Below are 15,646 nucleotides of genomic sequence, written 5' to 3'. Positions count from 1 at the left end.
TCCTTTCTCTCTTCTCTCTTCTCTCCTCTCTCTCTCTCTCTCTGTGCATCCCATCCTCCTCCTCCGTCGAGTCGTCGACTATGAAACCCGCTCGCTGGCAGAAGCACAGGCTGCTGCGCTGTGGATTGTCACTCTCTTCATGAACACCCCCCATCAACCGGCACCGTGAAAAAAAAAAAAAAAGGGGAGTGTCCGCGACGAACGAACGAACGGACCGACGGACGGGACCGACGGACTGACAACGACTGGGCCGCCAAGTCTGGCTCAAAGATCGGAGTTCTCTGATTTTCTTCGAGCCACGGACCGATGCGAATCGCTGCGCGAGTCCGCTATTATGGATGATGGTTGATCGGACGTGCTCGACAGGACTATGGAATCTGACCCCGTCACGCTGCCAGCAAGAGACGGGAATCATAGCGAGCAGCAATGCTCTCGTGCGTGCAGCCCAGAGCGCAGGGCAAGTGGCCCGGGCCCTCGCAGAACTCGCCCTCGCCGTGTAGCTGGCTGCGGCTCTACCGCGTGGCATGCTGAAGAGGGGAAAACGGATCCTCAGCTTAATGCCTTTAGCAGGCTTCCTAGAGACGTCATCGAACGGTCTGTTTGAATCCCCACTCCTTCGATGTCGTGGTGGTGGTGGATTATGTATGCTTATTTGGTCAAATCAGGATCCTCTACACGGTGGATGCAAATGTCTTCGCCTCTCTCGCGTTGCTCAACAGGAAATGGAGAGAGATTTCTACTTGCTCCAAGCTTTACCATCATCACCTCCTGGGCTGCCGTACCCCAGGCTCTGCCAGCCACGACCCCGCTTCGAGCCTGTCGGCGTCGGATGACATCAAGACTGTAAGAAGCAGATTTACACGCGAAGCAAGGAGGAATGCCTTTGATGTGTTCCTTCGGCCAAGACGGACGTTAGTAAATCTGATTTCGGTGTCAGCTAGTTCGTCGTCTGCATTTCCACAGGGGGAAGCTTTTCGCTTCGAGTTTTCTGCAAAAGGCCGGCAGCTGCTCGCGCTTAGTTCCTCAAGGATCTTTGTGATCGACCTGACCATGGACCCGATCTCAGTACTTCACGAGCTGAAGACGATGCGTCGCCCTCTCATAGCCACCATCGCCGACGAAGGGACCGTCTTGGCCATGGTGTCCTCGGAGCACCAGGCACACATATATACACTCGCAGACGGCGGCACCGCACGTTTGGTGCAAAGCATAGGATTGAGCGATGTACCCCGTGCGCTTGCATTCTCACCAGATGCAGCAATTCTCGCTGTTGCTTATGATGGAGGCATCGAAGTCTACGCCATCGGAGAGGACGTTCTGTCCACTGCTCGCAGGGCCGTCAGATGCGTCGGCGTGGATCTCCTAACTTTTTGCTGTGACGGATCAATGCTGCTCGGAGCTTCCAATAATCTACGGAACTCCAGTTTCGTCACCATCTCCCCTCCACTGTGCAATGATCCTGACGTTGATCTCTCAGTTCGAGAGTTAGAGAGCCGACTGTGGACCACCCAAATTCTATTCCCACAGGTGCATGAAGGCTATAGCCATGCAGTGTTGATTCCATCCATAAAAGGAGGTGACGGCTCGCCGTGGTTTGCCGGGTACAACATTGAGTCGAAAGCGTTTTGCCTAGCCCCGATCGATGGCCCGAATGCAGAGGCGATATATTTTGTGGGACCGGGACCGGATTCTGACAGGGATGAACCGAAGCCCTACATCTTCCCCGCTGCTAGCGGGAACGGGGAGCTCCTGGCTGTGGGATTCTGGGAATCCGAACTGTGGGTCTATGGAATTCCGAATATGGAGAGCCACGCATCAACCGATTCATCGCTAGGGGAGGCTGCGGATGGCCAAGAAAAAGTCCCGGTTTGGAAATCGGGATCGGTAGCAACAAATTTCAATCGTCTCAAGAAAACCATCGACGGGGCGAAAACCTTCGTCCATGGATCCTCTTTGCGCGTTCTAGGCGGCATTTCGGCCATCAAATGGGTTCATGACCAGGGCTCGGGAGATACCATGTCTCGTAAACTCTGCAGGCTAGCAGCCGTAGCCCCTGGCGGGGTCAGCTCATGGTTGGGTGCAGCAACTGGAAACATGCTACCAATCGATGGCGGAAGAATCCTGATATACGACTTTGAATATTCTCCGTCGAACGGCAAGGAAACCGAGATAACGATCGAATTGGGAGAGGTAGAGCCCACCAAGTTACCAGAACCAGGCTCGAATCTAGCCCAGCAGGTCGAGCTTGAAAGGAGAAGGACCCATATGAACCGTCGACGTGGGCTTGGTGGCTGTCGCGATCCGTCCTCGATGAATCCGCCGCGCGGACCGTGGCGCAACCAGCGCTTGCAACCTACTTCACCTGCAAACGAAGGCGAGGATTTTGCGCTGATAGACAACCCTTATAATAATTCATCGCCAAGGTCTAGGGATACGATAAACAGAGCGTCGGCTGCTACAAATCGCCTTGATCCACGATACAGAAATGCTCGGCAGGTACAATCGGACGGTCGAAGGTTTCGATATCTTCCGCATGAGAGCGATGCAGACAATTGGGTGCCACCACCGCCGCCGTATACGCCGAATGCTGAAGCTCCGCTGCCAGAGCACTTACGAAGAACCCTCTTGCCGGCTGCGACCGAGCCGACTCCCAGAAACGATGTAGGCCGCAATCAACTGCGGCGCTCAAGGACGTCCCGCTTAGAATCTATGGCGCAGTCAGTTATCCATCGTTCCTCGACAAGAGTAAATCGCAATTCTAACACTCTCTTGCAACCTCCCGATATTTCTCCAACTCCCCGCCCGCCCCTCCCGATGCTGAACACAAATTATCGTGCGTCAAATTATTCCGCACGTAGCCCCAACACAACATCGCCATTACAGAACGCTCCAGTTCTACTATCAGAACCACATAACGCGAATAGCCAGAGTGCTCCCGCGTCACAACAGACCACGCAGTTCCGCCCTTCCTCGCACACGATTGCCGGTCAGGCTTCTACCTCCACTACAAGTCATCAAGGGCCCATGCAGGCCAGAATTCAAAATCAGAACGCATCTCTTGTACCTTCGGCCCCTCACACCGCACCGCTTCCCCGAAATGCTCTCAATATGCGGTCCCTCCCACCCACTCCGGTCGAGGCTGAAACCCGGAGAAGCTGGTATAATACTCGACCACAAGCCAATAACTTGCATCACGGCACTCCTCACCCTCGCCCGGCATCACATGGTAATCCGGTGGCCAGTAGTTTGCGCGTACATCAGCGCAACAATCTTGGCCTAAGCGCGGACCATGTGTTAGCCGCCAGAAGCCACGGTGTCCAGAGATCCCGCTCCCGTTCGCAAGACGCAGGGAGGCTCATGCCTCTGGCCAACTACGGTCTTCGCGATAGACGTACCGGAAGGAATGTTTTGGGTTCACAGTCGAGCGATTGGCTGAGTGAGGGAGGTAGTCAAGGTGGGAGGAGGGACGGCAAATGCGCTGTGATGTGACGCAGGGGCACCAGTTACAGGTTTTGCCTTCAATTACTTAATCTTTGGTGCGATGTACGCATATGTATATACTTTTATGGTCTTACTGATTTGGTATTTGCTTCTTGCGAGTTTAATTGGAAATTCAGAGAGGCGTTTGGAGAAGAAGGATATAAGGGGCCAGGCTAAGGCCTCACGGACGTTTTATTAACTAGTTCTGATATGATACTGATGACGATATGAATGCGTCTTTGGGAAGAGTTATTGTCTTTTTTTTTTCTCCTTTTTTTTTTTTGGTGGTTTTTTGGGCTATGGATATCCCTATACTTTGCATAATGGCTGAATAAGTATCCATACAAGGCATGTCAGTATATGTGAGCGACGCTGCCCTGCTCACGGTTCTGTCGGGTGCTTCTGCTTCCCAAGTACTCCGTATAAGAGGGAGGCAATGGCACCACATTCGCTCGAGCTTGAGGCTGATTTACATGAGCAAATTTCTTGCTTCCATGTGCAGTCTTTTGCATGCTCCGTGCAATGCCGATGTTTTAATAACGTGTTACACCAACGCTGCCTTGTTCGCAAGCATGATTTCCCATTAGCGCTGGTCACCCTTCCTCGGTGGATCATGGGGCGGTGCCCTGGTTCGTTACCCAGTTGGCTATCTGATTCAGCTAAAAATAGTGCGGAGCTGCATGCATGTCCTGAATTGCCTAACCAACTGTCCGAGACTTAGATTCGTTAGCCAGTGCCTGGTGACCCGCTAACTTCCACCCTAGCTAAAATTGTCTGGGCCTCCCCATGTAAGGCTGATATTTCTAGGGTCGTGGTGCCTTGGAGTCCGCCTTTCCCTCCGGGGCTTCATAGCCACTTTTGTCTTGTGAGCGGCAAGCCCGTTTCCGGAATCAGTATCATATATAGCGATTTCAGCGGTTATGGCTGTTCCTTTTCCCAACCTATCAACTGGCACAGGTCTGTGCATCCCTGGCGCATTGGCGAGGTGCTATATACGTACTTGTGATACCGACATCCCGCTTCATTTAAATCTAGATCGCTTTGCTTGTGCATCTACTGCTACATCAAGATTGGCATTGATTTTCTGCACTGGTTTAAGAAAGCCTCAGCTCGACAGGCAGGTTCTCCCGCCTCCCTAGCCTTGACACTTTGGCTGTATTGAGCCCCAGGGTACGCAGCCATGTTCAAAGACTTGTTTTCAGGAAGAAAGGAGAGTCCAACCAAAAGGCCACAATCACCCCCGAGAGCGCCTTCGGATAACCCACCTCCATCCACTGAGCAAATCCCGCTGCCGGGGATGCGGCCCCTCAATTTTGAGCTTCCCCGGGTCCTAGGACGGCCCTCTGCGCTAATCATAGTGGATGAGTGCATCGCGCATTTAAAGCTCCTGGCCGCCTTTGCAGACCTTCGCGATACTATTTCCCAATCAGATGGCCTTTTCGGTCTCTACGAAGCAGATCATTTTCATATTCAGACACCAGAAGAGCAGAAAACGAAAATCACTGCGTTGGTCAGGGAGAAGAGATGGGGGGTATATGTTGCTCGGGCGGTCAGCCGATTTGAAAAGTGGTTTTTTACCCTCCCAATGGATGGGCCTGGTGAATGTCAGGGCGCGACGACGATAGATGATGTTACTAGTAACCCAGAGTATAAGAATTTTCCACAATGGAAGAACATGGTCATTTGGACCATGGATGTTTTGCCACCTTTGGGTAAGTCGCAAACCCTCCTCCCCCCCTTTTTTTCTTTTTTCTTTTGTTTTCTTTTCTTTTTTTAGCTGTTTCTATAGAGTGTATTCGCTTTGCTAATCAGGCCGTTTCCCAGACGTGCTCATGGTGTGGCATGCATATATGCTTAATCCGAGGGACTACCTTGAAGATTGTCTCCGTCTCGGGAAGATGAGTGTCTGGACAGCCGGAATGCCATGGGAAGTGGTGAATTCTTCCATAGACAGCTCTTCCTTCGATTACAGGCCGGGTGACGGCGCACGGGAGAGATTTGAATCGAAAACGTCATGTTCGTGGGATAACCTTCACGATTCGCCTTATAAGATTGTAGCTTGCCCGGCATGCCAAACCAATTTGCAAGTTCCCTGGGTGCAAGAGCGGCCTCAACTTGGATCCATCAAAGCGCCATTCGAGAATTGCACTGGTTATGCCGATAGAGGCTTCCAAATTATTTGTGCCAGGTGCTACTTTAAATTTGACCACGAAAGGCTTCGTGTGGTGAAATTCCTAAACGATATGGAGAAGCTTGCCAATTTAAAAATCCCAATGCCCGGGACCATCTTATCGCTCAAAGGCGTGCCGCAAACACCGGTCCGCGCAAAGCACTCTGTCCTATTTCCCAGCAAATTAATCCTGAATTGTCTCCAAAACAAACTCCGCGCGGCCCTGAATTTCCGAGAGAATCCTGGTGCTTCGGTATCAGATATTCGGGATTTGATTGAACAGGCCTTGAAGTCCCCTAGAACCAGATCCACCGCGAACGGTTCTATTTCAGGGCAGCTAACTAGGGAAGAGAAAATTCCCGTTCGGAGGATGATGTCTCGATATTGGGATAATTCTTCGCCCTTCGCTCTTGACCTCATTGGCGCCGTTATTCGCCAAGGAGTTTTTATTGGAAAGATGGATGATATCGATTGGCTTCACTCCCCAACTCTTGACTTTACAATGGAGCGCATCATCAAAAAATATAGGCGGTTCTTCCGGATCCTACATTCCAATACCGAGGTCGTAGCTGTTCCAACCCTCGATGTCGACCTGGCATGGCACACCCACCAGCTCTCTCCCCAGCGCTACTTCACTTACTCTGTTACTATGACTCCAGGGAAATTTATTAATCATGATGACAAAATCGAGTCAAGTAAATTATCTGACGGTTTTGAGCGGACCGCCAAAGCTTACGAGGCAGCTTACGGCGAGATATACAGCCAATGTACTTGCTGGTACTGCGAGGCAATCCGTGAATCAAACGGTTCCAATGGGCGCTTTTCCTCCAACCGGGAGAATGCTATCGCCTTCCACGATCAACCAGACATTCCTTCCGACCCAACCAAAAGTCCACATATCTCGGCGCATAATTCCATCGATACGCGTTTTCGAGGATCCAGGGATATCAGTCTATTGGATCCGACGGCTTTGAAACTCCAATATGCCCATCAACGAGCGACAAGACGCTGGGAGAAGCGTAATAAGAAAAAGATATCCTTGGACACGGACAATGATACTGGAGCTGCAAGTAGGGCATACGGTGCTATGGCAATGGTATACGGGTGCCCTGTCTTCGTACCGCTTTACCTTCCTTATGGGCCGGATCCGTCCATCAATTGCGAAATGTACTCGTGTAACCCGCTCTGTATCCCCATAGAAGAGGGTGAGCATGCGGACTGTGTCTCTGGGACCTGTGCGCTCGATGCAGTTTTGGGCGCTTGTGAGGCCGGCTGCGATGGAGGCGGTTGCAGCAGTTGTGGAAGTGGAGGCTGCGGAGGGGGAGGTGGTGGTGGAGGCTGTGGTGGTGGTGGTGGTGGCTGCTAAGAGTAGCGGGCGGAGCGGAACGGAACTATTTCACGCGGAAATCATGGCATTGCCAGTGATTCATCTAATGCTTCGTAATTCAAAATACTTCTTTATCTTTTCCTCTCCTTCTTTCCCCTTTTTTTTTCTTTTCTTTTTAATTTCCTTCTCTGAATCGTTATATGTCGCTCGGACTATCTTGGAGACCGTCATCCCCTTATTTGCCTGCGAAACGAGCTCCAATTCACAGCCACGGATGATACTCCCGGGTAAAAAGCAAACAGCACACCTGTACTCTGTAGAAATGCTGTGAAATTGATAAAGGAAGCTCATAACATCGTTATCATAGCTATCGCTCAAGCAAAAATACCTGTGCGCCAGCCTTTTATTATATAGGATTAGGAACTACACTTTGTTCAAAAGGGCGGTCGTTGGGAGTAGGTTAATTATACTTTCCGATGGTGGTCAAGACGTGCGAAATACGGCAAAGATTAGCCGGAAAAAAAAAAAAAAAAAAAAAAAAAAATCTATGCAGCCCCCTAGGCTTCTATCCCCTGGACAGAATTGTAGGAGGTTGGAAAATCTACTAAACCATCCAAGATCCAGTTCAATGGATCAAAAACTTCGTACATTGGCTCTAAGTACCCGCTTGGCAAGCCACCAACGGCGGGAAGATTTCCTCCCGTTGGAGGAAGACCTCCAATCGCCGTTGATGGGGGTAGCGGAGCCGGTGCAAGACTAGGATCCGCAGTCCCAACCGCGCCTGGAGTAGAAGTAGAAGCTCGTAGGTGGGAAACTGAAGAGGACGAGGAATCTGGGCCTGAATCGGGGTTTGTCGGGTTTTTAAGATAGGCTGCGAAAATGATGTTAACTGCTTTGGCAACTCCCTCTGCATTTAACCGAAAAAAAAAAAAAGAAATGATACCTACTTTCTAAATTCTTGCCTTGTGCCTGAAAATCTTCCCTCCAACGCCACACAGAGTCGTAGACAAGCGACATGCTCATTCGGCAACGGACTTTCAATCGCAGAGTATCATCCTTCTCTGACTGGCCGGAACCCTTATTACTGGATTGCTGAGGGGCGGGTAAGCTGCCCATCTTCCACATCTGTGCAAGTACTTCGGCCAAACGCTCGGGCAGATCATTGTTAGAAACGGACATACTGCGGAGGGCCCAGATGGTCCGATTAAACAGCGACTTGGTGTAGTCCATATCGATGTGAACAGCAAAAAAACTCTTGCACAGTTTAAGCAAGGTGAATCCAGCGGCGAGGGTCATTTGATAAATGTAGTTAGAGCTATATGTAAGGCCGGGACCTCCCGAGTGATCCAGGCCTAAAGCGGCCTCGAGAAAGACCGTGGTTGCAACATAAAGCGACGACAGCCCTTGGAGGTAGTTCTTAGTCGTTGGATCATCGAAGAAAACTGACAAATGCAAATGGAGTCCAGCCGCTCGAAGATACATGTTTGTAAGTGCTGTAAAAGTTTGGTTAGCTGTGTGATGATTGCCTTTGAATTGTGATACGCACGATCTTGTTGTTGAGAATGGAGCCGGGTTTCTAAGTCCTCGAAGTCCCTTAATAACACTGATGTCATCACCGTTCTTTCTTCGTCGTTAACCACGCCGACGGGGTCCCGATGGCTACTGTATAGCGCTTTTGTAACTTTGTCGGAAAACTTTTCTATGTCCAGCCTTGATTTTATATCGGGGAGAAGTCTAAAAGTGGAGTCTATGGTCTCTCCAGAAGACAGGGTCCAGTCGAATAATGTTGAAGGCGGCTGCCCATAACCGGTTGCGACCCTAGAAAAGAGAGGTCAGTCCTACAGTCCAAAAGACTACAGGGTAAGATTGGACGAAGTACCTTTGGGACACGATGTTACAGATCGCCCACGTGGTTATCCTATCCTTCAATTCCCCTTCTCTGAATTCTACTCTGAACTTGGTAAAATCTTGTGCATGGGACGGCCGATGCAATCCAATCTGCAAGGCAATCTGCATCATCATCCCACATAGCATAAAAGTCGGGTCAGTTGACGTGCTGCTCGTTGGAAAAGGCCAGGTGCAGAGCAAGGCCAACGCTTTGACAATGTGATAGCTTTGTGGGACATCCGCCAGGGTGCTCCACACCAATCTCATGACGGGTCCAGCGAGGGAGTTTAACAGAGTCGCATCGCTTTGATATCGACGAGCGCCTACGCTAATGATAGTCCAAAAGAGTAAGGGAGAAGTGGAAAAATAGTCCTCGGGTAGCTTATCTCGATCGAGGAAAGGGAGGAATGGATGGTAAAACGTAAAGAATCTACAGCGAAATTAGAAGACACGGGTAATGCTGGGGTATCGTATAGGTGGAGAAACAAACCGGCCGAATAAGTCAGCGACTTTTTCCTGAGAGACAGACACATCCTCGATTCTTTTTTGCATTACCACTTGCCCGCTTGGACTTCGTAAGAAGTTGGAGGAATCTAAACCTGATCTTAGGTCAAGAAGCGATGCGACAGCTTCATGGGGCCTCATATATTCATCCGCCGAAAACAGGGCCGAGTTTTGTGGGACGGCCCGCATAGCAGGGCCGTAAGTCATTGACAGCGGTGGTGATGCTTGGGTCGGGGACTGATGCTGCGATATAAAATGGTGCGCATTGGCGGCTGCGTTTGCATTGGCGATTTGTTTCCTCAGCTCGATGAGCTCACGCTCCATCTCCGCATTCCTGCTCCGTTTCCCAATCCGTTTGAAGTTCGATTCGATCTTGCAATCCAGCTTGAGACGGCGACATCTGGTACATGTTGTGAATGGTTCCTGAATCACGTCACAACGTAGCTGCAGAAGGGCCTGTCAGCAATGCTCTTGCAGGCATCGAGGCGAAAGGGTAAGAATGGAAGGGCCGGGAAATCGCAAAAGCTCACCTTCTGCTGGCGGCACTCGTTGCAGGCTCTCTTGACTGGATGCTTCCTCTTCTCTTCCTGCCCCTCGACCTCATCACCTCCATTCGCACTTCCTGGTGAACAACCAACTGACACATGGCGCCGTTTGCCAGGATTGATTCCGGCCGTCGTCACACCACCGCTAGCACCGCCCAGGACGCTCGCAGGGCCTCTTATCGGGCTGGAGGCAAGATCGTTCTCATTATCTGACGTAGTGGGTCGCATGTCTGCCGGCGTTAACCCCTTGTTTCGACCTCGACTCTCCTCCCCTGCAGCATCTCCGACACCGCTGCCATCACGACGGCCCGCGACAATGCCACCGGCTCTGTGGCTGTCGCTGGCTGCTCGAGCCGCCACACTGATCGTCGCGTTCGGGGACCGCGGGGTAAGTTAGATCGGTAAAAAAAGATCCCTCTGGGCCCCTCGAAGCCGGCGGGGAGGTCCCAAAGGCGAGGAGCTTTTCCGTAGATCGGTAAGGGCCTGTTGAATTTTCTTTTTTCCTTTTTTTTTTTTTTCTTTCCAAGGATTCCACCGATGGGAGCCCAGGGCGATGGGCCCTTTCCCACCCCTAGTTTGCGTCACCCGCCGAAGGAACAAAAAAAAAAAAAAAAAGGGGCCCCTCGGCAGGCGGTCCAATCGCGATATGAAGCCGTAGATCGACCGGCCTGATTGCGCAGTCTTCTTTCTGTGCCGCCGGGTTGGTTTGACAAGCAGTTCTGGCTGTGACTCAGGCCGATGTCGGGCGGTTGATCCACCCGCATCGCAAATCGACTCGACTCTCTCGAGGCGTCGCTTCCCGTATCGGGACTAGCGCGTCACGTGGACTTTATGTCAGATCAGGTGATTTATTGATTATTTAATCGGTTTGCATCACGTGAGATTTATGCCAAGACTCGCCTCCCAAAGTCTCCGCCCGGCGCCGAGAAAGGCGGAGATCGCATTTTGTGTGTGGGGGAGCATCACGCAGTTACGGAGCACCGAGGGTCAATCTGCCTCTTGTGCTCATCGCTTTACGTCCATATACTAAGCCCAGTGATCTTAAGTCTGCCCGACCATTATGTCCCTGCAATCTCCAAAGACCCCCCCCCGCCGCAGTCTACTTGCCAAACAGCCGCTCCCGAAGCCGTCCAAACAAGTACCCCGCCTCCTGAACCCCGCCTCTAAAGGTGCAGAAATCCAGCTCCAAATGCCACTCTGCTCCAACGACGCCGGAACCGCCGGGTCGAACGCGAAACGTAACCAGGATCGCGAGTTGCGGGTCATTGAGTTCGATGCCTCACGCGTACCCCAGCCGTTTCTCGATGGCGAGAAGGTTTTGCAGGAAATGAAAGATCTTCGAATGGTTAAAGAAGCAGCTCCCACGAGGAGCGTGTGATCGCGGAGTGTGATTCTCTTTACGGAAAACTTTCGTCGAAACTTGGAGGGATATGCAGTTCCATTTTTATATTGAGTGCGGAATTCGAGCGTTGCAAACACCTACCGTGTAAATCCAGGAACAAAACCCACAAACACATATTGCACGTATGTAGGGTCCATCGTAACTTTCGGAGTCTTTTCCATGAATTTCTTGCTGATCATCGGGAGATCTTCATGTCATGACAGTCGCGCTGGGATGGCAGGGGCATGCGATCGCAGATCCGGGTAAAGGAACTCGGTTTGAAACAAGGGGCCTCGAGATCTTTACCGGTATGTATCCTAATTTTATCCTTTCTTTTCTTCTCAAACTACGCTTCAATGTTTTCCTGTGGTGGAATGTCAAAAGACGACATCTGTTAACTCAGAAGGCGAAATAGCAGTCTCCCCAGATTATAGTGACCAGCTTAGAACGGACCGGCCGAATAGGGGTGTTCCCCCCAAGCAGGCCGCTTTAAAAGCCGACAACTACCCGTTGAGAGAGGGCATTCTCCCCCTCCTCGGGGATCCATTGTAACACACCTTATTCATGATATTACCGAAATCGTACTCCGTACGATGCCATGATTTCTCCAAGGGCGTTTGCACGCCAGCCGTGGTTTATCAATGCTTTCCCTCCATGGAGGACGTAAAATATATGGTCGGGCGCGCAAACTCGAACACCAATTTATTGACGTTGCAGGGCCCTGATTTCTGTGCCACCCAAGAGAACGAATAGCACACTCCCTCTGGGCAGCAAAGATCCCCACTGATCAGCGTGGAAGCTTGTCAAATGCTGTGTTCTTGCCGAAAGGTAACCCTAAGAGAAGCCAATCGCACTATCACATGGTCATGGAGGGGAATAAGTTAAGCTCCCCCTGGTCTGTTACCCCGGAACCCCAAACCTTATACGGAGTAGATGACCCTAATACGGTACATATCTGACCAGACGTCTTGGTGCCTCTGAATTTGGGGGAAACCAAGCATTCGAATGTAACCACAGTGCAAATTTCTATTTAGAGTGTCAAGTATGGTCTGATTTCCAAAACATGCAATCTTTGAAGGGAAATTAAACCACTTTGCCGGGAGGGGTTCTCGTCGAAACCGACAGGTCATTCTCGACATCGAAGAGAATTGGAGGGAACATGCAATCCCCCCTCTTTTTTTGAACAAATTTTGGACAGATCTTGATGATTTCGGCTGACCAAGATTTAACAAAGTGCTGAGGGAAGCATGGTGCGAATGGCCTTAGCCAAGAGAGGCCCTCCAGCTGGGTTCCATTGCAGTCCCGTTCGTCGGAGATAGGCGGGATCAAATGCACCCAGAAATTGTTTCCTTGCTGGCCTTTGACCTCAAACCATCCCCCTCCGCCCTGCTGATCCAAACAAATCCTCATGTTATTTAATATGGACAAGCCGCGCCACAGAGGCCAAGAGAAAATTTCTGCAAGGGATTCCTGTCAGACGTTCAGGTTCATCTACATCATCAGAAAAAACAAATCTAATCTCGATCAATCAAAACTGAGACATGCTCGGCGGGAAGAGAATCTCTCCCCATGGGCATTGGACCGGCTCACTCCCACGCCGAATGGCTTCGGCTCAGAGACGTACGGGACGACTGTGCATTGCGGGGGTTGCCCGGTCATCATATGCCCGGCTTGGTCCCTCTGTCACTTCCGCAGAGAAGCCGAACGGTCTCCATTTCACATCCCAGTGTTCCAACTCTCTACCGAAGGCAGCGTTATTGCCTCCTGCATAACCCCCTGACCTCAAGCGGCGTGATCCTGTTAACAGACTCAATGAAGGAGTCTTCCTCCCTCGGGGAGCTGCGGTCTATCCGGCTTGTCCTAGACTTTTTCTAGAAAGCAGAACCCTTTTCGGGAGTGATCCACATGAGTCCCCTGGGTGCTTAATTACATATATAGGAGGGCCCGCATGTAGTTCGGCCTTCAAATGAAGAATCAGCCCTCGGTTATACTGCCCATGCTTCCGTTTTTGACCGCCTGATATGGGCGGGGCATGCGACTCTGCCGCCGAAACTCCTATCCGGCCCGCCTGAAGTACTCCTAGTGTGATCCTACGAGAAGCATTTTCTCGGATAACAACGGGTCTCAAGGCTCTATTTCATAGGGTGTCATTGAGTATGACTGCGGCGGGAGCGTGAGCCCTTCATGGCTCCTTCGCAGAGCCTAAAATGCCAAAGCTCATATAAACCCCCAGCGTCTTGCCGTTGCTGATTCTGGTCCTGGAGCTCTCTGTGACACTTATTGCAATATTGTTGTCACAAGAACCGTGTGGAATATCTGTGGCCCTCTTAGCAATTTGCTATCTAAACATGAAGACTCTAGCTGTACTGGCGCTGAGCGCCATTGTCTGCCCTTCAGCTTGGGCACTCAAGCCGGTTGACGCAACGGAGAAGTTCTTGATTGAAACCGCTCCTGGAGAGACCCGTTGGGTTACAGAGGCCGAGAAGTTCGAACTGAAAGAGGTATGCATATTCTTTTTTTTAATAAACTACATCCTGCGCGTCGCAGCATTGGCGTACGTTGTGCGTACAGCTAGTTATGATGCAGAAAGTCGTTAGTGCAACCAAGCTGACACCCCGTTTTGTTTGGAAGAAACACATCGACTTCTTCGACATTACAGACGAACAGGACCTGGACTTTAGCTTTGCCGCCGAGAAAGTCCTTGCCCAATTTCCTACGCAATTGAGATATGTGGCAGAAGCAAAACCTCTGGCAGCCCGTTTGTCCAAGGACACTATGCGGAGGAACCTCGAGAGGTTCTCTTCTTTCCACAATCGCTACTACAGATCGCAAACCGGAGTACAATCCGCAAACTGGCTGTTCGAACAGGCCAATGCGATCGTCTCGAACTCAGGAGCAGCGAGACGCGGTGCAACTGTGAGGAAATTCTCGCATAACTTCCAGCAGCCTAGTATTATCGTCACCATTCCTGGAAAGAGCAGGAATACCATCGTGGTTGGTGCTCATCAGGACAGCGTCAACAGCAGATCACCCACCAATGGCCGTGCCCCCGGAGCTGACGATAATGGAAGCGGTTCGATCACTATCCTTGATGCTCTCCGTGCCCTTTTGACATCGCCGAAAATTGCCCAGGGAGAGGCGCAGAACACGATTGAATTCCACTGGTATGCTGGCGAGGAAGCGGGCTTGCTCGGCTCACAAGACATTTTCAGACGATACAGGTCCGAAGGCCGTGCTGTCAAGGCCATGCTTAACCAAGATATGACCGGATTCACCCGACGGAGAGAGAGTGCTGGATTGCCAGAAGCTTTCGGCGTGATCACTGACAACGTCGATGCTGGTTTGAGCGAGTTCTGTAGACTGGTCATTAGAGGAGTAAGATGAAATGCCCCCCCTTCTCAGCACACAATCCCTGTTCCGCTTGGAGACGCCATTTCTCCGCCGAAGATAAGGCTAAAACTTACTGACCTGCAAATAGTACACTGATATCACCTTCGTCAACTCCAGCTGTGGATATGCCTGCTCCGACCACGCGTCTGCCACCAGGAATGGCTACCCATCAGCATTCATTTTCGAGGCCGATCAGCCACACTCCAACCCTAGCATTCACACGACAAATGATGTTATCGGCAACGTCAACTTCGACCACGTAGAGCAACACGGGAAGCTGGTCATTGGCTTTGTTTACGAACTTGCGTTTACCAACCTTTAAAGGGGAAAACGCCTTGAGCATAACGACAAACTATGAACTGTCTTTTATAGCTTTCCAGGTCCTTATATATATGCATTATATATATTTGCTTTTGAGGGCTCCTATCTATATACCTATGTATGTATGTATGTATGTATGTACAAAACTCATAGCCAATATATATATATATATATGTGATAGTTTGAGCAATGCCCAAGTCCTCGAGTTCACACCTAGTTTTGCATGGAGTCAAAATTTGCCTAGTAGTCACAAACTCACAGGTTATGACCTGAATTGCAAAGGAGAAACAAGGGATATTCTAAGGGGTTTATAGTCAGGATTGTTGGGGAGTGTAACGAAGGGAGTAGGGAGGTACTCCGTACTTCGTACAGCTAAGGCATATGATAGAGCAACCATCAAGAATTTTTTTGAGGAATCAGCAGGACAACTGTGAGGGGGCCATCCGGATCGTGGAAAAGAGGGTCATTAAGACATGATCGAGTAGACAATCACGGGGGAATTAGCTAGGACTAACATATCCAGATGGCCTTTAGCTCTTTGCAATTGCCATCTAGGATTCCAATTCGCTGATCCAGAGAAGCCCAGTACTCTAGGATTCAACATGTCGTACGGTAGTTGGCATGCTCTCGTGACGAGAGCC

The 15,646-nt window shown here is 50.7% G+C and overlaps 5 protein-coding genes across 5 annotated transcripts; 4 read left to right on the top strand and 1 right to left on the bottom strand.

Moving 5' to 3' along the window:
* Positions 1 to 370: 370 nt before the first annotated feature.
* D8B26_003861 (uncharacterized protein) lies at positions 371 to 3,489 on the top strand (the record flags this gene model as incomplete). Its single annotated transcript, XM_003071675.2, has 2 exons — positions 371 to 594; positions 666 to 3,489. The coding sequence occupies 2 exons, from the start codon at positions 371 to 373 to the stop codon at positions 3,487 to 3,489; spliced, it is 3,048 nt and encodes a 1,015-aa protein (XP_003071721.2).
* An 803-nt stretch (positions 3,490 to 4,292) lies between these two features.
* D8B26_003860 (uncharacterized protein) lies at positions 4,293 to 7,134 on the top strand. The gene is made up of 2 exons (XM_003071676.2): positions 4,293 to 5,192; positions 5,305 to 7,134. The coding sequence occupies exons 1-2, from the start codon at positions 4,661 to 4,663 to the stop codon at positions 7,014 to 7,016; spliced, it is 2,244 nt and encodes a 747-aa protein (XP_003071722.1). The 5' UTR covers positions 4,293 to 4,660; the 3' UTR covers positions 7,017 to 7,134.
* Positions 7,135 to 7,534: 400 nt separating this feature from the next.
* D8B26_003859 (uncharacterized protein) lies at positions 7,535 to 10,610 on the bottom strand (the record flags this gene model as incomplete). Its single annotated transcript, XM_066124291.1, has 6 exons — positions 9,899 to 10,610; positions 9,355 to 9,812; positions 8,857 to 9,294; positions 8,524 to 8,795; positions 7,925 to 8,470; positions 7,535 to 7,848 (listed from the first exon to the last, which is right to left on the bottom strand). The coding sequence occupies exons 1-6, from the start codon at positions 10,139 to 10,141 to the stop codon at positions 7,535 to 7,537; spliced, it is 2,271 nt and encodes a 756-aa protein (XP_065980371.1). The 5' UTR covers positions 10,142 to 10,610.
* Positions 10,611 to 10,866: 256 nt separating this feature from the next.
* On the top strand, positions 10,867 to 11,487 carry D8B26_003858 (uncharacterized protein). Its single transcript, XM_066124290.1, has one exon. It carries the CDS (start codon positions 10,974 to 10,976, stop codon positions 11,289 to 11,291), a length of 318 nt encoding a protein of 105 aa, XP_065980370.1. The 5' UTR covers positions 10,867 to 10,973; the 3' UTR covers positions 11,292 to 11,487.
* Positions 11,488 to 13,456: 1,969 nt separating this feature from the next.
* D8B26_003857 (uncharacterized protein) lies at positions 13,457 to 15,068 on the top strand. Its single transcript, XM_066124289.1, has 3 exons — positions 13,457 to 13,795; positions 13,926 to 14,669; positions 14,773 to 15,068. Exons 1-3 carry the CDS (start codon positions 13,643 to 13,645, stop codon positions 15,004 to 15,006), a joined length of 1,131 nt encoding a protein of 376 aa, XP_065980369.1. The 5' UTR covers positions 13,457 to 13,642; the 3' UTR covers positions 15,007 to 15,068.
* Positions 15,069 to 15,646: the final 578 nt, after the last annotated feature.

Source organism: Coccidioides posadasii, chromosome 2, assembly GCF_018416015.2.
Source record: "Coccidioides posadasii str. Silveira chromosome 2, complete sequence".
Taxonomy (NCBI): Eukaryota; Fungi; Ascomycota; class Eurotiomycetes; order Onygenales; family Onygenaceae; genus Coccidioides; species Coccidioides posadasii.
The sequence above is the reverse complement of the archived record's forward strand: the minus strand, read 5'-3'. Positions and strand labels throughout refer to the sequence as shown.